Source organism: Hyla sarda, chromosome 8 (assembly GCF_029499605.1).
Source record: "Hyla sarda isolate aHylSar1 chromosome 8, aHylSar1.hap1, whole genome shotgun sequence".
Classification (NCBI taxonomy): domain Eukaryota; kingdom Metazoa; phylum Chordata; class Amphibia; order Anura; family Hylidae; genus Hyla; species Hyla sarda.
In genome coordinates this window covers 195,279,830-195,303,152 of record NC_079196.1, presented here as the reverse complement: position 1 = coordinate 195,303,152, position 23,323 = coordinate 195,279,830, and the positions used below count along the sequence as shown (strand labels likewise).

The following is a 23,323-nucleotide window of genomic DNA, read 5'->3' as shown; positions in this document are numbered from 1 at the left end:
ACTACATCTCCCAGCATGCCCTGTCAGTCTAACATGCAGAGGGTTAATGCTATAATTGAACGCGTTTAAAGGGGTACTCCGGTGGAAAACATTTTTATTTATTTTTTAATCAACTGGTGCCAGAAAGTTAAACAGATTTGTAAATGACTTCTATTAAAAAATCTTAATCCTTCCAGTACTTATATGCTCCACAGGAAGTTCTTTTCTTTTTGAATTTCTTTTCTGCCTGACCACAGTGCTCTCTGCTGACACCTCTATCTGTCTCAGGAACTGTCAAGAGCCGGATAGGTTTGCTATGGGGGTTTACACCTGCTCTTGACAGTTCCTGAGACGGACAGAGGTGTCAGCAGAGAGCACTGTAGTCAGGCAGAAAAGAAATTCAAAAAGAAAAGAATTTCCTGTGGAGCATACAGCAGCTGATAAGTACTGGAGGGATTAAGATTTTTTTAATAGAATAGAAAATTTTCACCGGAGTACCACTTTAACAGCAGAGATCAATCAACTCCTTGCTCGCCAGCTGTTGCAAATCTACAACTCCCAGCATGCCCTGACAGCCTGCGGCTGTCAGGGCATGCTGGGAGTTGTAGTTTTGCAACAGCTGGCAAGCCACGGGCTGAGGATCGCCGTAATTGAAGACCAAAGTTCTTGGTGTCTATGATCTCTGGCTGTGCTTTGTACGGATTGGTTGTGTATTGTATGTACATTAGTGAATGTATGGTTGTCAGGGGGGCCCTATCTGGGGGGGCCACACCACGGATCTTACAGGTTTGACCTCAGTTTGTGTATAGGGGCTTCCAGATCCTCAGAGGACATCATAATTTTAAGGGGTACTCCGGTGGAATTTTATTTTTTTAAATCAACTGGTGCCAGAAAGTTAAACACATTTGTAAATGACTTCTGTAAAAAAAAATATTTATCCTTCCAGTACTTATTAGCAGCTGTATGCTACAGAGGAAATTTTTTACTTTTTTTTATTTCTTTTTTGTCTTTTCCACAGTGCTCTCTGCTAACACTTCTGTCCGTGTCAGGAACTGTCCAGAGCAGCATAGGTTTGCTATGGGGATTTTCTCCTTCTCTGGACAGTTCCTGATACGGGCATCAGGTGTCAGCAGAGAGCACTGTGGACAAGACAAAAAATTCAAAAAGAAAAGAATTTCCTCTGTAGCATGCAGCTGCTAAAAAGTACTGGAAGGGTAAAGATTTAAAAAAAAAATAAAATAAAAGGAATTTACAAATCTATTTAACTCTCTGGCACCAGTTGATTAAAAAAAAAAAAAAAATGTTTAGCAGTGGAGTACCCGAGTTGGGCGAGGGCGAAGGCAAACTGCATAAGTCGCAAACTAAATCTTTGTACAATATGGCTGCCACTTTACGGTCCTGTACAGCGGTGGGTCGACTATAAGAAAATGACCGATTCGCAGGTTGTGAATGCATGTGACTTACATTGAAGTCAGTGCCGGCAAAGATGGATTTTTTTGCAATAGTTGTTCTGCGGTCACGTCAGACAAGGGGTTGTCATATACGGTCCTTCGCGCAATCAAAGGCGAAGTCGCCATGTTTTCCTGCCCTGAGGATTGGGATCCTTGACGACTTTAGCCGTGAAACTGGCCACGTGGGCAGAGATCGCCATGTTGCACTGTTTAAATTGTAAGTGAAAATGAAAGTGAATTGGTTTGTGTGGTGACCCAGAACTGATCACAATAGGTTCCAGAAACCTGTTAGGACAGACCGCGTTTCCTCCACTTCATGGAGATCTTTGGGCGGGCATCCCATGTGGGAGCCAAAACCATTGTGTGACTCCGGCCTTATACAGCTTCTGCTGAGACCGTACTTGGATTGGTAGTGATGTGCACATCCATACTACTATCTTAAGTGTTGACTTATTAGGAGGTCCCGGTTGCGATTTACATTTCTTCTTTTTTTTTTGTTCCGGACAGAGCCAAGAACCTTCTATTCCATCTGGTCAGACTTTCTATTAGTCATTTATACTGTGCTCAGTCCCAATAGGTCATTAATGGGCAAGGATACCTTAGATCTACTAGGAGAAATACCTTTAAAAGCCACATTCCAGCCGCTCCGGTCCAGGTAGATGTCCCCAGTACAGTCCAGGTTGATTACCACGGTACAGTCCAGGTGGGTGTCCCCGGTACGGCCCAGGTGGGTGTCCCCAGTACAGTCCAGGTTGATTACCACGGTACAGTCCAGGTGGGTGTCCCCCGGTACGGCCCAGGTGGGTGTCCCCCGGTACGGCCCAGGTGGGTGTCCCCCGGTGCGGCCCAGGTGGGTGTCCCCCGGTGCGGCCCAGGTGGGTGTCCCCCGGTACGGCCCAGGTGGGTGTCCCCCGGTACGGCCCAGGTGGGTGTCCCCCGGTGCGGCCCAGGTGGGTGTCCCCCGGTGCGGCCCAGGTGGGTGTCCCCCGGTGCGGCCCAGGTGGGTGTCCCCCGGTGCGGCCCAGGTGGGTGTCCCCCGGTGCGGCCCAGGTGGGTGTCCCCCGGTGCGGCCCAGGTGGGTGTCCCCCGGTACGGCCCAGGTGGGTGTCCCCCGGTACGGCCCAGGTGGGTGTCCCCCGGTACGGCCCAGGTGGGTGTCCCCCGGTACGGCCCAGGTGGGTGTCCCCCGGTACGGCCCAGGTGGGTGTCCCCCGGTACGGCCCAGGTGGGTGTCCCCCGGTACGGCCCAGGTGGGTGTCCCCCGGTACGGCCCAGGTGGGTGTCCCCCGGTACGGCCCAGGTGGGTGTCCCCCGGTACGGCCCAGGTGGGTGTCCCCCGGTACGGCCCAGGTGGGTGTCCCCCGGTACGGCCCAGGTGGGTGTCCCCCGGTACGGCCCAGGTGGGTGTCCCCCGGTACGGCCCAGGTGGGTGTCCCCCGGTACGGCCCAGGTGGGTGTCCCCCGGTGCGGCCCAGGTGGGTGTCCCCCGGTGCGGCCCAGGTGGGTGTCCCCCGGTGCGGCCCAGGTGGGTGTCCCCCGGTGCGGCCCAGGTGGGTGTCCCCCGGTGCGGCCCAGGTGGGTGTCCCCCGGTGCGGCCCAGGTGGGTGTCCCCCGGTGCGGCCCAGGTGGGTGTCCCCCGGTACGGCCCAGGTGGGTGTCCCCCGGTACGGCCCAGGTGGGTGTCCCCCGGTACGGCCCAGGTGGGTGTCCCCCGGTACGGCCCAGGTGGGTGTCCCCCGGTACGGCCCAGGTGGGTGTCCCCCGGTACGGCCCAGGTGGGTGTCCCCCGGTACGGCCCAGGTGGGTGTCCCCCGGTACGGCCCAGGTGGGTGTCCCCCGGTACGGCCCAGGTGGGTGTCCCCCGGTACGGCCCAGGTGGGTGTCCCCCGGTACGGCCCAGGTGGGTGTCCCCCGGTACGGCCCAGGTGGGTGTCCCCCGGTACGGCCCAGGTGGGTGTCCCCCGGTACGGCCCAGGTGGGTGTCCCCCGGTACGGCCCAGGTGGGTGTCCCCCGGTACGGCCCAGGTGGGTGTCCCCCGGTACGGCCCAGGTGGGTGTCCCCCGGTGCGGCCCAGGTGGGTGTCCCCCGGTGCGGCCCAGGTGGGTGTCCCCCGGTGCGGCCCAGGTGGGTGTCCCCCGGTGCGGCCCAGGTGGGTGTCCCCCGGTGCGGCCCAGGTGGGTGTCCCCCGGTGCGGCCCAGGTGGGTGTCCCCCGGTGCGGCCCAGGTGGGTGTCCCCCGGTACGGCCCAGGTGGGTGTCCCCCGGTACGGCCCAGGTGGGTGTCCCCCGGTACGGCCCAGGTGGGTGTCCCCCGGTACAATACAGCACCGCCGTTTTGGATACAAGACCAGTCCTTAACCCCAGTATTAGGGATTCCACATCACTGTTGTCTTCTTATATGGTTTTCCTCTGGAGGACTTCTATGGTCCTAGGAAATGTCTGAAGGGGGGTCTACCAGAGGTCTCTTTATAGGCCAACATTAAACATTATTATAGTCCAGACAAGACCTGATGATGTTGTGTCTAGTCTAGTCTGTGTGATGGCGTCTGACGTGTTGTGTGATACCTGCACTTCCTAAAGACTGAGTCAGATCCTTGTCAGCCGTTGTGTAGATGTCGCCCATCGCACTACTCTGTCATCTGCTGTAGAATTATCTTAGTCTTCCAGTTTGCTGCTGGTCCATCTCCGATCTGTCTAAACTTGTTGGACTAGTAGCATCTATAATGTGACTGGAGGTATCTTACTATGGAAAAAAGAATCCGGGTGACCTTGGGTTCATCACAAACCCCACTAAATCTGTGTGCAATGTCGTCATTGTGTATCCTCAGGATAAACCATCAGTATTAGACAAGCGGGGGTCCGACTCATGCCCCCCTACTCAAACACCCAGCGAACCTATTATTGATCGCCTATCCCAGTGGTCTCCAACCTGCGGACCTCCAGATGTTGCAAAACTACAACTCCCAGCAGGCCCGGACAGCCGTTGGCTGTCCGGGCCTGCTGGGAGTTGTAGTTTTGCAACATCTGGAGGTCCGCAGGTTGGAGACCACTGGCCTATCCTATTCCCAGTGTACCCAGGGCCACATGCCCCACCTGCCCCATTGGAATTAAAGGGGTATTCCAGGAAAAAAACTTTTATTTTATTTTTTTTATATCAACTGGCTCCAGAAAGTTAAATAGATTTACTTCTATTAAAAAATCTTAATCCTTTCAATAATTATGAGCTGCTGAAGTTGAGTTGTTGTTTTCTGTCTGACAACAGTGCTCTCTGCTGACATCTCTGTCTGTCTCGGGAACTGCACAGAGTAGAAGAGGTTTGCTATGGGGATTTGCGGTGTCATCAGAGAGCACTTAGACAGAAAAGAACAACTCCACTTCAGAAGCTCATAAGTACTGAAAGGATGAAGATTTTTTAATAGAAGTAATTTACAAATCTGTTTAACTTTCTGGAGCCGGTTGATATATATAAGTTTTTTCCTGGATAACCCCTTTTAAAGATGTTGTCCAGGATTAGAAAAATTATTTTTTTCTTGCAAGAACAGCACCCCTACTGTCTACAGGTTGTGTCTGGTATTGCAGCTTGGCTTTATTGAAGTGAATTGGACTGAGCCGCAGTACTACATACAACCTGTGGACAGGAGTGGTGCTGTTTCTAATCCTGGGCAACCTCCTTAAAGCTATGTACCTGAAAGTGTTTTCCTCTTTATTAACATTATGTGCTTTTATGTATTTTGCAGTCACCTCAGAGATGGCTGCTATCAAGGCTCTCCAGCAGTGGTGCAAGCAGCAGTGTGATGGCTATCGCGATGTTACCATCACTAACATGACCACGTCCTTCAGGGACGGACTGGCTTTCTGTGCCATCCTACACAAACACCGACCGGACCTCATGTAAGTATCTTCACACTGTGTCCATTTCTGTGATAAATTGTCTTCTGAATATTTTCTTCTTGAAAGTGTATCTGGTCTATTGTGTATTCACTCTCTTATTATACAAAGTCCTTATGAGATTGTATCCGGTCCCTTATATCCCACAAAGTCCTTTATGAAAGTGTATCTGGTCCCTTATATCCCACAAAGTTCTTATGAAAGTGTATCTGGTCCCTTATATCCACAAAGTCCTTTGTGGGATATAAGGGACCGGATACACTTTCATAAAGGACTTTGTGGATATAAGGGACCAGATACACTTTCATAAGAACTTTGTGGGATATAAGGGACCAGATACACTTTCATAAGAACTTTGTGGGATATAAGGGACCAGATACACTTTCACAAGGACTTTGTGGGATATAAGGGACCGGATACACTTTCATAAAGTCCTTGTGAAAGTGTATCTGGTCCCTTATATCTCACAAAGTTCTTATGAAAGTGTATCCGGTCCCTTATATCCCACAAAGTTCTTACGAAAGTGTATCTGGTCCTTTATGAAAGTGTATCCGGTCCCTTATATCTCACAAAGCCCTTATGAAAGTGTATCTGGTCCTTTATTTTCCCACAAAGTCCTTATAAAACTGCATCTGGTCCTTCATATTCTGCAAAGTTCACAACGGGCCAAGGTAACCGTGTGATGCTCAAAGCTTCTCCTGCGAAGCATCAGAGGCTATGACTGCGATCAGACATCTTGTCTCCTATCCTGTGTAATCTAAGCAGCCTGGTCTCCAGTCTAAGGGTATGTTCACACTGCGGAATCTCCGCTCGCATTATTCCGATAGCAGAGATTCCGTCAGGCGGCCGCCGCCGAAGATACTTTGCAGGAAGGACCTCGCTATGCAGTACTCGTGGAATTCCGCGCAAAGAATTAACATGTTCTTTCTTTGCGCAGAACAATTTCAGCAGAATTGTCTGCCGCTGAAATTCCGCCGTGTGAACATTCCCTTAAAGAGGTTATCCGGCCAAAGACATCTTATCCCTTATCCAGAGATCTCCTAGGCTGGATACAATTGTAGCAAAGTCACAAGACCAATCACAGGCCTCCAACAGGACACTATGAGGTCTTAATTGGGGTCAACCAGCTCGCGCAACGTGTTGTTGATATAAAACACATACTGTATTTTATTCGGACCAAGATTTCCTTTAGTATCATTATGTGGGCTCTCTCAAATAAAATACATGTTTTATATCAGCAACAAGTTTCGTGAGCTGGCTGGCCCGAATTAAAGGGGTACTCCACTGGCCAGCGTTCGGAACACTTAGTTCCTCTGTGTGCGCGCTGTGGGGGTCGGCCATGGCGTGATGTCCCGGGGGGGGGGGGGGGGTAGTTGATCCCCGCAGCGCGCACACAGCATTCAGAACTAAATGCTCTGAACGCTGGCCAGTGGAGTACCACTTTAGGACCTCAAATGTCACAGGGGGGGGATGTGACAGAAGGGGGGGGGGATGTGACAAGGGGAAGGAGAATGTGACAAGGGGGAGGAGAATGTGACGGGTGTGTGACAAGGGGGAGGAGAATGTGACGGGGGGAGAATGTGACGGGTGTGTGACAAGGGGGAGGAGAATGTGACGGGGGAGAATGTGACGGGGGAGAATGTGACGGGGGAGAATGTGACGGGGGAGAATGTGACATGGGGGAGGAGAATGTGACATGGGGGAGGAGAATGTGACGGGGGAGAATGTGACAAGGGGGAGGAGAATGTGACAAGGGGGAGGAGAATGTGACAGGGGTGTGTGACAAGGGGGAGGAGAATGTGACGGGGGGAGAATGTGACGGGTGTGTGACAAGGGGGAGGAGAATGTGACGGGGGAGAATGTGACGGGGGAGAATGTGACGGGGGAGAATGTGACGGGGGAGAATGTGACGGGGGAGGAGAATGTGACGGGGGAGGAGAATGTGACATGGGGGAGGAGAATGTGACATGGGGGAGGAGAATGTGACATGGGGGAGGAGAATGTGACGGGGGAGAATGTGACGGGGGAGAATGTGACGGGGGAGAATGTGACATGGGGGAGGAGAATGTGACATGGGGGAGGAGAATGTGACATGGGGGAGGGAGAATGTGACATGGGGGAGGAGAATGTGACGGGTGTGTGACAAGGGGGAGGAGAATGTGACGGGGGAGAATGTGACGGGGGAGAATGTGACGGGGGAGAATGTGACGGGGGAGAATGTGACATGGGGGAGGAGAATGTGACATGGGGGAGGAGAATGTGACGGGGGAGAATGTGACAAGGGGGAGGAGAATGTGACAAGGGGGAGGAGAATGTGACAGGGGTGTGTGACAAGGGGGAGGAGAATGTGACGGGGGGAGAATGTGACGGGTGTGTGACAAGGGGGAGGAGAATGTGACGGGGGAGAATGTGACGGGGGAGAATGTGACGGGGGAGAATGTGACGGGGGAGAATGTGACGGGGGAGGAGAATGTGACGGGGGAGGAGAATGTGACATGGGGGAGGAGAATGTGACATGGGGGAGGAGAATGTGACGGGGGAGAATGTGACGGGGGAGAATGTGACGGGGGAGAATGTGACATGGGGGAGGAGAATGTGACATGGGGGAGGAGAATGTGACATGGGGGAGGGAGAATGTGACATGGGGGAGGGGGAATGTGACATGGGGGAGGGGGAATGTGACATGGGGGAGGGGGAATGTGACATGGGGGAGGGGGAATGTGACATGGGGGAGGGGGAATGTGACATGGGGGAGGGGGAATGTGACAAGGGGGAGATGTGAAATAGGCGGTGGGCATAAAATGGGTAGGTAGATGTGAAATGGAGGCGATTGGACATGAAATGGGGGGCTTTCACCATTTTTTTTTTTTTAATTATATCGCATCGTATCTCGAAATCGCAATCGCACATTTTCCCCATATCTTGCAGCCCTACTTTGAACCCAATAAAGCAGTGGTCTCCACTGCAACTGTTGTAAAACTACAATTCCCAGCATGCCCGGACAGCCGTTGGCTGTCCGGGCATGCTGGGAATTGTAGTTTTGCAGCACGTGGAATTTAATTTTCACATGTGACCTTAATGCATTTATCTGGAAATAACGTCGCCTGGTGAAATAGACGGGAACCTGTCCGGCGCTGTCATTTGTGCCCTGAAGATAGGGCGTAGATGTTCCTCAGAAGTCAATGGGGCATTCATGAGTCTTGATGAGGAGGGACGCGTTGCGTGTGTGTGTGGGCAGCGCTGGAAAATGTGAAAACAGGCTGTTATTGAGCAGTGCGGAGGAATAATGTCCAGCCTGTTACATGTGCCAGGGCACAGTACATCACATTATGGCATTGATGAATATGTTCCCTGCAGATGACCTCGAGCTGGCAGGAGGACATTTAAAAGTTATTACACTTTATCAGGAGTTAGTCCAACATTCTGTGCAAAATATCAAACTTCGTTTTGAACATTGTGAGACGGCACCTGTTGTGTGTGGACATTAGGTATCAGGAAGCACCTATCTTATCCAGGGAAAGCTAGGTGAGATATGGGAAATCCAGGAAAGAGTTAAATCTCTAGTAAAAGTTTTGGTAAGTCCTGTTATTGGGCTTGTATTTTAAAGAGTACCTGTCATGAACTTTTTAAAGGGGTACTCCGGTGAAAACCTTTTTTTCTTTTAAATCAACTGGTGCCAGAAAGTTAAACAGATTTGTAAATGACTTCTATTAAAAAAATCTTAATCCTTCCTGTACTTATTAGCTGCTGAATACTACAGAGGAAATTCTTTTCTTTTTGGAATTCTCTCTGATGACATCACGAGCACAGTGCTCTTTGCTGACGTCATTATAATACTAATAATAATAACTCTTTATTTATTGTTGTCCTTAGTGGGATTTGAACCCAAGACCCCAGCGCTGCAAGGCAGCAGTGCTAACCACTGAGACACCATGCTGCCCTTAGCATACATCTGCTATGCACGGTTACTAAAATGGACAGAGATGTCAGCAGAGAGCACTGTGCTTGTGATGTCATCAGTGTTCCAAAAAGAAAGGAATTTCCTCTGTAGCATTCAGCAGCTAATAAGTACTGGAAGGATTAAGTTTTTTTTTTTATAGAAGTAATTTACAAATATGTTTAACTTTCTGGCACCAGTTGATTTAAAAGAAAAAAGGTTTTCACCGGAGTACCCCTTTAAATGTTATAATCCTCCCAGATCACTGCCCCCATCATGATAAACCATCCCCTGCCTTTATTTTTATTATTTGTTAGTTTTCTACCTTGATATTGCTCTGTATTTTCTGCTAAGATTCACAGACTGGGAAGGGGCGTTCCCCAGCAGGCTGTGAGATCATCTAAAGCCATACAGGGGAGAACTTCCTCCCTCACTCTGCTACACACAGCCCAGAGCAGTTCAGTGTGAGATGAGCTATGATTGGATAAGGCTGCACCCCCTCTCAGCACTCCAGACTGCATTTCCTGATTTTGGACTTCTGCCAGGCCAGTAGGAGTCCAAAGTCTGTGCAAGAGATGGGGAAAATGTGCTCTGGACAAGTAGGGAGACACCTAGTGGCAGCTTTTTTAAATACAGTGTCTTAGCAGCAAATACAGCTGACAGATTCCCTTTAATCATCATTTATAGAATAATAGATTCAGACACTATCTATACAAAACCACCAAGAAACACCCACTTTGGAACATATTTTTTATAAACAAATCCAATTTTTTGTTTTGCCCGGGCTCTCTGTGGACTTGGTTCTTCACATTATTATTATCTTTCTGCTTTAAAGGGGTACCCCGCCCCTAGACATCTTATCCCCTATCCAAATGATAGGGGATAAGATGTTTCATCGTGGGGGTCCCGTCATTGGGCATCCCCGCAATCTCCCCCAATATTTATTTAGAGCATTGGGTGCAGCGCCAGAGGCTCGTGTTGTCTTGCCCCCTCCCATAGACTTGCATTGAGGGGGAATGGCTGTGATGTCACGAGCAGGGCGTGGCCGTGACGTTCCGAGCCCCCGCCTCGCATCGCCAGACATCCAGCACGGAACGAAGTTCGCTTTGTGCAACCAAATGTCTGGGGTGCCGCAGCCGAGATCGCGAGGGTCATCCGTGCGGGACCCCTGCGAGCAGACATCTTATCCCCTATTCAAGATGTCTAGGGGCAGAGTACCCCTTTAAAGGGGTATTCCAGTAAAAAACATTTTTTTTTTCAAATCAACTGTCTCCAGAAAGTTAAACAGATTTGTAAATTACTTCTATTAAAAAGTCTTAATCCTTCCAGTACTTATAAGCTGATAAAGTTGAGTTCTTTTCTGTCTGACCACAGTGCTCTCTGCTGACACCTGTCTGTCTGTCTCAGGAACTGTCCAAAGCGGTTTGCTATGGGGATTTGCTCCTACTCTGGACAGTTCCTGAGACAGACAGACAGGTGTCAGCAGAGAGCTCTATGGTCAGACAGAAAAGAACTCAACTTTATCAGCTTATAAGTACTGGAAGGATTAAGACTTTTTAATAGAAGTAATTTACAAATCTGTTTAACTTTCTGGAGACAGTTGATATGAATTGTTTTTTTTTTTACTGGAATACCCCTTTAAGGCTTGAGATCACAATTCCTTTCATCTGCAGAACTTCAACCAACCATTAGGTTTTGTTCTTAAAAGCTAAACCTATAATGTGTGACCTTTGAGCTGCCATAAAATGAATGAGTGATGTGTTTTTTATTTTATAACGTTTATAAAAGTGCAGGCCTATCTGACTTTTCTGATGTATCCTCTGATGTCCTGGTTTAGGTCAGGATTGGGAGTTTCAGTTGTCGGAGTGCAGCAGGAATTTCTAAATCGGAATGATAAAATTAGAGTTTGGTGAAACACATTACATGAAAGTAAGTCAAGTCCATCATGTCAGGTGGGACCTTCTGACTAATGTGTATAGGGGTCTCCTGACTCTCTTCTGAGGGGTTGGATTTTATGATCCCCAAATCTTTGTTCCTGCTGAGCCAGGTAGTTGTTTCCACCCCAATCCTCAGGACCCACCAGCATTTAGTTTTTTTTATAGTGACTCCATTGGAATAGAACAGGGAACATTGAAATCCTGGACTGATGGTGGGGTTTGAGGACTGGGTTGAGGACCTTTGATCTAAAGTGTACGGCCACCTTCACTCTTCTCTAAACAAGTACTGTAGTGTTCGCTGTATCTGAATGTTAAATGTAATTTTCTACTTCAATATTGCATCTATAGGCATTGTCCTATAAAGACAACACCTTCCTTAAAGGGGTACTCCAGAAGAAATAAAAACTGGTAACAGAAAGTTAAACACCTTAGTAAATTACTTCAATTTAAAAATCTTAATCCTTCCAGTACTTATCAGCTGCTATATACTACAGAGGAAGTTGTGTAGATCTTTCCTTGGACCATAGTGCTCTCTGCTGACACCTCTGTCCATGTCAGGAACTGTCTAGAGCAGGAACAAATCCCTATAGCAAACTTCTCCTGCTCTGGTTTGTTATTGTCTTTATACATCTTAGTCTGAATAAAGTTTATGTAGATGTAAAATGTTTGCTTTGTAGGTGTTCTTTTAATTGCTGGTGACCATCGTGCGCTGACAGCCGGTGGTTACATCACCTGTCACAATGCGAGATCCCTCTGCACCAGTACTATTACTTATTCATGCATCAGAACTGTCGGCAGGGACTTTACCTGGATCATTTCCTTCATTTTCATGTACTCAGGGATTGGAGGTCTTCTTATATTTACAATCATGCACGGGGCTTCAGTGTTAGTCAGTGACCACTTATGTTTAAAGGGGTATTCCAGGAATTTCTTTTATTTGACTATGCTAAAGGGGCTGTAAAGTTAGTGTAGTTCATAATATAGTGTCTGTACCTGTGTGTGACGGTTTTCTCACAATTCTTCTGTGATTTTCACCCCAATATTTATTTTTACCAGCATACAAAATGACTCTTCTAAAGCAGGCACATCTAAAGTAGGGATCGACCGATTATCGGTATGGCCGATATTATCAGCCGATAATGGCTATATTGGGCATTATCGGTATCGGCAATTACCTTGCCGGTAATGCCCCGCACCGCGACCGCCCCCCACAACCCGCCGCACCGCGACTGCCCCCCCCGACCCGTCGCACCGCGTCGCACCCCCCCACCGCCCCGGCCCCATTGCCTCCCCCATCCCCGGTTTTATAATTGCCTGTTCCCGGGGCCCATGCTACTTCTTGCTCCTGCTGCGTCCTGCGTTACACTGTGGCAATGACGAGTGACGTGCGCGACGTGACGTCACCGTCAGTGCGCACAGTGACAGTTCAGGAGGACGCCACCGGAGCCAGATGTGGAGTGGACCCCGGGAACAGGTAATTATAAAACCGGGGATGGGGGAGGCAATGGGGCCGGTGCGGTGCGGGGGGTCGGTCAGTCGTGGTGCGGCGGGTCGGGGGGCGTTCGCAGGTGCAGTGCGGTGCGGGGGGTCGGTTGGTCGCGGTGCGGCGGGTCGGGGGGGCGGGTGCGGCGGCGGTTGCGGTGCGGCGGGGGGGAGCGGTGGTGATAGGTCTCAGGACCCCCGGACAGGCAGGGGTAGAGAAGCGGGTGGCGGCGGCGGCCTATGGCACTGCAAAAGCCACTGCAGTGCATTGATTTAAAGCGCCCGTTTTAAATCAATGATCTGCAGCGGTGTCGCGGGGGGATCAATAGCCGATAACTTATACCGGAATATCGGTATAAGTTATCGGCTATCGGCCCTAACCTCCACCGATTATCGGTATCGGCCCTAAAAAAACGATATCGGTCGATCCCTAATCTAAAGGCACCCTGTAGGGGTCCTTCAGCGGGGGGATCTGCAGTGTACAAAACGCTGTGGATCAGCTCGTCTGAACGTACCCATATAGGTGCAGCATTCCGGGAGTTGGAGGATTGGTTGGATAAATACCGGCCATTGCATTGCCGGTTGCCATGTGCCGGTAAAATACCGTCCATGTTTCCACCCAAGGCTCATTGTGATTTTTGCTATGGGGCCTCAAGTCTCCATTTGCAAACTAAAATAGAAGTATTTAAGTAACATATTCAAATGTTAACAGGAAGACGTTGCAAATCCCTGGGTCCAGTCCAAACAAGGTTTAAGAACCGCTGGGTCAGAAAATTGAACATACAGAGACTTAGTTTCTCCCGGCAGCCGGTGAGGAGAGGATGTGCGCTGTCATCCTTGTAAAGTCTGCCGTGCAGGAAACTTCAGGAAGCCGGATAAAACAATCCTAATGCCTTCTATTTTGGGTGCTGGGGTCTCCAAGTCACTGGGCCTTTCCTCCCACTTGGTATTTTTTCCGGTTTTGATCACTGGAGCGGACTTGTTCTTCTACGTCTGGCTGATATCACACAGCTGTCCTCCTAGATAAAAGGATCTGCTTAAGAGATCTGCAGAAATGGGGGAAGAGAGAGACTAATTCCGAGGAGGGAAATGTAAATCAGGGATTCCTGGAAGTTGTCAACCCATGGCTGCTCTCTCAGGCTCTGGAAGCTGCTGTAGAAGAAGCAGCAGTATGGAGGACATTATAGAGCATAGAAGGCTTACTGGAAGTTGTTTTGCAACAGCTGGAGGTGCCACGTTTTGGAGACCAAGGCTGTAGGTTACGGCTCTCTTAATGCAGAACATGCAGTAACCAGGATGTCCATATTAATTGGTCAGTGGCCGTTGGCGGTTCGGGCATGCTGGGAGGTTTAGTTTTGTAACATCTGGAGGTCCATAGTTTGGACACCACTGTTCAAGACTCCGATTTAGCTTTGTAAAGTGCATGTTCTGCAGGAGATGTCTCCCGGGTGCTTGGTTCTATAGGGAACCAACAGGCCGTTCTACCTTAGTCAGGATTTTATGAACTAAAGCTTTGGCTGTGAAGTGAAAGTCTAGGCTTTAAGGAATAGATGCACCAAGAAAACCCTGTTCAGGATTAAAGTCTATCTATAAAGATAGCAGCAGTAGCATACAGATAGAGTTGGAGGTGTATAACTACTCTATACTGCTCCTGATATCTCTATGAGATCAGAATATATAGTTGTAATATACCTCCCCTCCAGCTCTCTCTATACTGCTGCTGCTGTTTTCTCTATAGGATCAGGATATATAGTAGTTATACACTTTGCCTCTAGCTCTATCTGTATACTGCTGCTGCTGTTTTCTCAGGATCAGGAAATATAGGGAGGTGTACAACTACTATATATCCTGATACCATAGAGATAGCAGCAGCAGCAGTATAGAGCGGGAGGGGAGATATATACTGATCCCATAGAGATAGCAGCAGCAGTATATGGATAGAGCTGGATTGGAGATATATATACAGTGATCCCTCAACTTACAATGGCCTCAACATACAATAGTATCAACATACAATGGTCTTTTCTGGACCATTGTAACTTGAAACCAGACTCAACTTACAATGCTTTGGAATCTGCAAAACGTGTCAATGGCTGGAAGAACCGACCAATCAGAATGGGCATTCCCTGGTAAAACATCTGTGCATGTACTGACTGGTGTCTGGTAGCGCCCCCTACAGCACAGGGAGGTATTACATGTTCTGTACTCTTTACCTGTGCCCCGGTTAGCTTCTTCTTTGGGCATCAGGTGAGGGCGGCTCCATTTTCCTTTTTTTAGACATTGCGTGTTCTGTACAGGACCCTAAAGAAGCTCCTGTCCTCTACATAGACCAGTGTTTCCCAAAGAGGTTGCCTCCAGCTGTGGCAAAACTACAACTCCCAACATGCCCGGACAGCCTTTGGCTGTCCGGGCATGCTGGGAGTTGTAGTTTTGCAACAGCTGGAGGCACCCTGGTTGGAAAACACTGACATAGACAGTGATTACAGCTCCCAGCAGATCTTTCTTACTTTTATATGTAAGGATTTGCTTTATCTGTATTCGTTATCTACTTATTTTTCTTTAATCCTCACTTTTTCCTATTTTTTTGATGACATTTTGCGGCTTCAGAACCAATTACCAGGTTTCCATAGAGTTATGGTCTCAACATACAATGGTTTCAACATACAATGGTCGTCCTGGAACCAATTAATATTGTAACTTGAGGGACCACTGTATATGTATATGTATGTATATATATATATATATATATATACCACCAGGCAAAAGACCTAACCTTTAAGTACTTTGAGGCAGACTGATTGCTAGGGACATCTCCCCCCATGACCCTGATTTAAAATAAAATAAATAAAGGAGTAGTTGGGCAGTGGATTCATAGCAACCAGCCTGTCCCAGCTTTTTACCTCCAAACTGCATTGTTACTGTGATGGTCCGAGAGGGTGAAATACAATTTGGCAGCTACATATTGTGACCTACTACTTGTTTCTCATGTAATCTATTCCAGTGTTATCCCTTGAGATCTTATTCAGTAATCTGGACATATGATCCTAACCAGATGTTGTGCACGGCTCGGTCACCCCCCCCCCCCCTCCTATAAATAGTTTGCGGTAGTGAGTGGTCAATGCACTGGGACTATCATCAGCATGTGACAGCGCCAAGAAGGTGGAATTTGTGGTCACTGACATATACCGCATTTGTGGAGCGTCTGCCAGCAATGATGTGGCAAGAATGACTCAACAAATTTTCCCAAGAAACTGTTGTTTTTCTGCTAGTAAGTGTTTTCCAACAAGGGGTGCCTCCAGCTGTTGCAAAACTACAACCCCCAGCATGTCCGGACAGCCGAAGGCTGTCCGGACATGCTGGGAGTTGTAGTTTTGCAACAGCTGGAGGCAACCTGGATGGGACACACTGTAATAAAACATTTTTTTGATTATTTTGCCCTTTTTATTTTTTTTTTCTGCAACATATGGAACGAGGCATTTAGTCCTTTACAAGGTAAAGGTCGGATAATGACACGTTATACAATTTTCTAATAGGCAGATTTGTGCTTTTTGTCAGGCAGCCAAAATGTTCTGCTTCAACTCTGACTGTGGGAAATGAAGCAGGGGGTTTGGAGCTTTGTACCAGGAAAACTGAATTCTGGCCCTATAAATGCTTGTTGGAAAAATAGGCGGGCCAAATTTATTATTATTATTATTATTTTTAAATCAACTGGTGCCAGAAAGTTAAACAGATTTGTAAATGACTTCTATTTAAAAATCTTAATGCTTCCAGTACTCATCAGCTGCTGTGTACTACAGAGGAAGTTGTGTGGTTCTTTTCAGTCTGACCACAGTGCTCTCTGCTGACACCTCTGTCCATGTCAGGAAATGTCCAGAGTAGGAGCAAAGCCCCCACAGTAAACCTCTCCTGCTCTGGACAGTTCCTGTCATGGACAGAGGTGTCAATAGAGAGCACTGTGGTCAGACGAGCATACAGGGGCTGATAAGTACAGGAAGGATTAAGATTTTTAAATAGAAGTAATTTACAAATCTGTTTAACTTTCTGGCACCAGTTGATTTAAAAAAAAAAAAAGTTTTCCAGCGGAGTACCCCTTTAAAGTGTATCAAAAGTTTAGATAGGTCAGGGCCCTTAAAACTTTCTCCATTCTGTAGATATAGCCAGGGGAAGCACGCAGATGTGGACTTCGCTCCTCTACTCACTCTTCACACTCAATGCTAAGCCAGGTAATAAAGAGCATGGCAGTGCACTACATCCAGCTATATGTAGAGATCAGTGGGAGACTCAGTACTGAGACCCTGACTGATCTAAATTCTTTGGGACATGTAGAATTTTTCTAATGACAAGAATACCTTAAAGAGTACCTCTCATTAACTTGATAAATGTTATAATCCTCCCAGTTCACTGCCCCATCATGATAAACCACCCCCTGCCTTTATTTTTATTATTTTTTAGTTTTCTACCTTGATATTTCTCTGTATTTTCAGCTTAGTCTCAGTCAGATTCACAGACAGGGAAGGGTCGTTCCCCAGCAGGAGTGACATAATCTGAAGCCATACAGGGGAGAACTTCCTCCCTCACTCTGCTACACACAGCAAATGGCAGTTAAATGTGAGATGAGCTATGATTGGATAAGGCTGGACCGCCCCCCCCCCCCCCTCAGAACTCCAGACTGCATTTCCTGTGTATGGACTTCTGCCAGGCCAGCAGGAGTCCAAAGTCTGTGCAAAAGATGGGGGGAAATGTGCTCTGGACAAGTAGGGGGAGACACCTAGTGGCAGCTTTTTAAAACACAAATAAAAAAAAACATAGAAAACTTCAAATTTTTTGTGAGGGGGGGGGGGGTGAGAATGGTAGGGCATGTTGGATTTCAGCATGCGTGATCCTTTAATTTTTGGGAAGATAAGCCAACAAAAGTGTCTGGCAAGTGCTTTGAAGGCCCCCCCCCACCCAAATTCGGAAGACATGCACATTCAGTTGAGCAGAGCGTGCATGTGTTTGTTGGGGGAAGCTATCAGGAGAAATTGTTGTTGGTCGGGTAAGTTACCTGCTGATATGACCCATTTTTGGCTGGTGAATGGATGAGGGATGTAGCTAGAGGATTGAGGGGGGAGGCTCCCGCTGCAGCCTGATGATTTTGCAGAAGGTAGATATGGCAGAACTCTTGGGATACACAGACAGAGAGAATTGAGAACCCTCTCTATTATATATATATATATATATATATATCTTTTTTCATTTTTATTTTTTGAATTGTATAAAAAAATTGGATCAAAGAAAAGAAGATCAAGGGAAGAAGTGTTTTTTGTTGAAGTTTCAGTGTTTTAGTGTTCCTTTTATGTGCCATTATTCTGGGCCTATTTTTCTGTCTGCTGTGCATTGTTTGCATGTCCTGTTTCATTAGCTATGAGATCTTTATCTGGGTGCTGTGGTCCTGTCAGTCCTGAATGCTGTGTTACAGGAAGCACCTGGATACATACATAAGGGTCGGGCCATGCAAATGATTTGGGGATGTGACTGTATGGTGGGTTGGCCTGGCTGTACAATCGCAGGTACAAGGATGCCGACCTCTGATGTGCCCCGCCGGTGACTCACGTCGTAAATCTTTTGTCTCGTCACCATTGTTGTGGGATTTTTAGGGCTGATGTAATTGACTTAAAGGTTGGCTAATTGCGGCCATAAAATATTCCTGGGAATTACATTGGAAGGGGGGCTGGATACACGCTGGTGAAGCTGGTCGTACAGTACGGGGCAGGATAGGTTCTAAGGCTGGGCTCTGTGCCACTCAGCTGGGGGTCTGACCATTAGCCAGGAATGTATGTGACCGGAACCTTCTCCATATCACATGTCTTTTTTATTATCCTCCCAGTTTCAGGTCATTATTATGTCACATGAGGTTATCTGTTTATTTTCCCAAAAGTTTGATAGATCTCATGGGAGCAAACCTACCAAGTAGGAAAAGGGAGAATCTCTTGGTGCTAAAAAAAAAGAAATATTATAATTACTTCTCACTCATTTTCTCACTTTCTCACTCTTTGCACTCTTTCTTTCTTTGTTTTTCTCTCACTATTGTCTCTCGTTTCATGCTCACTTTCTTCTCTTTCTCTCTTTTACTTCTCTCTTTCTCTCTTACTTTCTTCTCTCTTTCTCTCTCACTTTCTTCTGTTTCTCTCTTTTACTTCTCTCTTTCTCTCTCACTTTCTTCTCTCTTTCTCTCTCACTTTCTTCTCTCTTTCTCTCTCACTTTCTTCTCTCTCTCTCACTTTCTTCTCTCTTTCTCTCTCACTTTCTTCTCTCTTTCTCTCTCACTTTCTTCTCTCTTTCTCTCTCACTTTCTTCTCTCTTTCTCTCTCACTTTCTTCTCTCTTTCTCTCTCACTTTCTTCTCTCTTTCTCTCTCACTTTCTTCTCTCTTTCTCTCTCACTTTCTTCTCTCTTTCTCTCTCACTTTCTTCTCTCTTTCTCTCTCACTTTCTCTCTCTTTCTCTCTCACTTTCTTCTCTCTTTCTCTCTCACTTTCTTCTCTCTTTCTCTCTCACTTTCTCTCTCTTTCTCTTTTACTTTCTATCTCTTTCTCTCTTTTACTTTCTATCTCTCTTTCTCTCTTTTACTTTCTATCTCTCTTTCTCTCTTTTACTTTCTATCTCTCTAGCAGTGATACAAATCTGTGAGTAAATTTTCTGTCAACTAGGTTGTGGAAACCACATTGACGAGATGCAAAATGTCGTACTTGATGTAATCCACACTGACATCTATGTAAGATCCACCACATTGGGGCCTTTATATCTCTCAGATTCAGCCCTGGTTGGTCCTGTTGCATGCTGAGAATCTGTGCAGAAATCTCCTGCCTAGTTGGGTCATGAAAAAGGCATGATAGGAAAAAATATCGCCTGAAGTCGGCTGCAACCTTGCACTAGGGCTGAGCGATATATCACGACATGTCCTATTTGTGACTATTTTGATGGGGGAATGGCTATGATGAAATGGGGGGGGGGGAATGGCTATGATGTAATGGGGGGGCGGGATGGCTATGATGAAATGGGGGGGGGGGATGGCTATGATGAAATGGGGGGGGGATGGCTATGATGAAATGGGGGGGGGATGGCTATGATGAAATGGGGGGGGGGGATGGCTATGATGAAATGGGGGGGGGGAATGGCTATGATGAAATGGGGGGGGATATGGCTATGATGAAATGGGGGGGGAAATGGGGGGGGGGAATGGCTATGATGAAATGGGGGGGTGGTGGCTATGATGAAATGGGGGGGGGGAATGGCTATGATGAAATGCGGGGTGGCTATGATGAAATGGGGGAGGGAATGGCTATGATGAAGGGGGGGGATGGCTTTCATGAAATGGGGGGGGGGGAATGGCTTTCATGAAATGGGGGGTGGCTATGATGAAATGGGGGGGGGGAATGGCTTTGATGAAATGGGGGAGGGGTGGCTATGATGAAATGGGGGAGGAAATGGCTATGATGAAATGGGAGGGAATGGCTATGATGAAATGGAGGGGGAATGGCTATGATGAAATGGGGGGGGGGGGGTGGCTATGATGAAATAAGGGGAATGAGACATCAAATGGGGGAAATATCACAATTATATTGCAGTCGCCATATGACCTTTTCCCCAATACATGCAGCCCTACCTTGCCCCATAATAGGGGCCCTCATTTTGAGGTTTGCCATAGCTCCCTGTGTTTGTGCCAATAACCTAGAAAACCAAATTCTTCAGATCTTGCACAATCACTAGTAGATCAGTTTTTTTTCTTAAGATAGTGCCCTTTTTGGACAAACAAATTCTGCACGTCTCTCCCTTACCTCCGAATCTTATTGACGCCCCTCTCGGACGTATATTTTCCTATGAGAACCTGAAGCTTCTCGTGAAATCTCCTCTGACCCATTTTCGCCTACAGAAGGTTTTGTTTTTACATGTTTTCTAAATAAACATGAACGGGCAAATCTGGGTGTGCGAGAAAGTTACGCAGAAGTTTGTCTTCACTTTTATGGTTTTTGCCGTTGAGTCAGTCAAGTTTATTGTTTAGATACCATTTCGGTCCCTGGCATTTGCGGGCCTCGTGCTTTAATCCAAAGGTTGGTTTCATGCCCGGACGGCCATTGTCTGTCTGGGCATGCTGGGAGTTGTAGTTTGCAACAGCTGGAGGGCCGCAGTTTGGACACCACTGATGTAGGACATTCCACGTTTTTTGGCAGCTCCCCAGGCAGTATGCAGATCATGGGGGTCCGACATCCTACGCGTAGTTGGTCACGGTTTTTCCTCTATATCCTCTGACTAACATCTGGCAGCCCCTATAGACATTATATAGGGGGAGATTTATCCAAACTTGTGCAGAGGAAAAGTTGACTAGTTGCCCATATCAACCAATCAGATCGCTTCTTTCATTTTGAAAAGGCCTCTGAAAAATGAAAGAAGCTGAGTGGTTGCTATGGGCAACTGGTCACTGATTACTTTACACAGGTTTGGATAAATCTCCCCTTTTCTATGGCCAAGTTCACATTTAGTTACAAGATAAAACCTTGATATAAGGTTTTACCGTGTGACTGGGTAAAATAATAATTATTAATTTCTCTTTTTTATTTTTTTTAATCCTCCAGAGATTTCAACATTCTTAGCAAGGAGAATGTCTATGAGAACAATCAATTGGTAAGTTCATATTTTGTTTTCTCATATTTAATATTATTTATATTGACAATGGTATTCTATAAGGCATTGTTTCCCAACCAGGGTGCCTCCAGCTGTTGCAAAACTACAACTCCCAGTATGCCCGGACAGCCTTCGGCTGTCCGGGCATACTGGGAGTTGTAGTTTTGCAACAGCTGGAGGCACCCTGGTTGGGAAATAATGACATAAGTCAATTCATACAAGTCTCATGACTATGTGATTTTTAAGACCGAATTCCTGGCAATAGATTTGGTTGAGTTACAAATATTTCAAATATTTTTTGTTTCTTATAGATTGAAGTTGATAACATGTTTGCATCACCTAACATTCAATATGAATGGGCGTGCGAGCTTCACTTAAAGGGGTACTCCGGTGAAAACCTTTTTTCTTTTAAATCAACTGGTGGCAGAAAGTTAAATACATTTGTAAATTACTTCTATTGAAAAATCTTAATCCTTCCAGTACTTAATAGCTGCTGAATGCTACAGAGGAAATTCCTTTCTTTTTGGAACACTGATGACATCACGAGCACAGTGCTCTCTGCTGACATCTCTGTCCATTTTAGCAAACATGCATAGCAGATGTATGCTAAGGGCAGTATGGTGGCTCAGTGGTTAGCACTGCTGCCTTGCAGTGCTGGGGACTTAGGTTCAAATCCTACTAAGGACAACAATAAATAAAGCGTTATTATTATTATAACATCAGCAGAGAGAACTGTGCTCGTGATGTCATCAGAGAGCATTCCAAAAAGAAAAGAATTTCCTCTGTAGTATTCAGCAGCTAATAAGTACAGGAAGGATTAAGATTTTTTTAATAGAAGTAATTTACAAATATGTTTAACTTTCTGCCACCTGTTGATTTAAAAGAAAAAAGGTTTTCACCGGAGTACCCCTTTAAAGGGGTACTTTGGAGGGAAAAAAGGTTTTCAAATCGACGTATGCCAGAAAATGAAACAGATTTGTAAATGACTTCTATATAAAAATCCTAATCCTTCCAGTACTTATCAGCTGCTGTATGCTCCAAAGGAAGGTGTGTAGTTCTTTCTAGTCTGACCACAGTGCTCTCTGCTGCCACCTCTGTCCATGTCAGGAACTGTTCAGAGCAGATGCACTTCCCCATAGCAAACCTCTCTTGCTTTGGACAGTTCTTAACATGGACAGAGAGAGATGGCAGCAGAGAGCACCACTGACTTGCATCGAGGGGGCGTTGTCGTGACGTCACAAGCTTCCGGCGCTGCATCGGATGCACTAAACGAACGCCGGGTGCAGCAAGGAGATCGCAGGGGCCCCCCCCCGCGATCAGACATCTTCAAAGGATAGATGATAAGATGTCTAGGGCCGGAGTACCCCTTTAAGATCAAACAATATGACTTCACTTCCTGATATGACTTGAGCAAAAATGGCCGCCAAAACAAAACAAAAAAAATATCAGTATGGGACATACTGATATTTTTCTAGTTTTGTTTTGGCGGCCATTTTTGCTATAGGACTAAAGTAAGTATTGTTTAGTATTGTATGAAGTTGTGAGCATAGAAGACGTTATTAGCACAGGGTGGACATCCCTTGGAGACTTGTCACCCGCTGTGTGTTATAATGTGTACAAGAAGTTGTATTTGTATATATGTTGTGTAATATAGATAGATAAGACAGTGCTGAGCTGCTGATGGTAGATTTAAAGGGGTACTCCGCCCCTGGCATCTCATCCCCTATCCAAAGGATAGGGGATAAGATGTTAGATCGCCGCGGTCCCGCTGCTGGGGACCCCCGGGGATCGCCGCTGTGGCACCCCGCTATCATTACTGCACAGAGCGAGTTCGCTGTGTGCGTAATGACGGGCGATACAGGGGCCGGAGCAGCGTGACGTCACGGCTCTGCCCCTCATGACATCACGGCCCGTCCCCTTAATGCAAGTCTATGGCAGGGGGCGTGATGAACGCCACGCCCCCTCCCATAGACTTGTATTGACGAGGGTG

The 23,323-nt window shown here is 47.2% G+C and overlaps 1 protein-coding gene across 1 annotated transcript in view; it reads left to right on the top strand.

Moving 5' to 3' along the window:
- Positions 1 to 23,323, top strand: part of MICALL2 (MICAL like 2) — a 73,699-nt gene that overhangs the window by 942 nt on the left and 49,434 nt on the right. The window contains exons 2-3 of the mRNA XM_056534750.1: positions 5,168 to 5,321; positions 21,285 to 21,333. Coding sequence (XP_056390725.1) covers positions 5,168 to 5,321; positions 21,285 to 21,333 — 203 coding nt within the window. The remainder of the gene's footprint in view (positions 1 to 5,167; positions 5,322 to 21,284; positions 21,334 to 23,323) is intronic.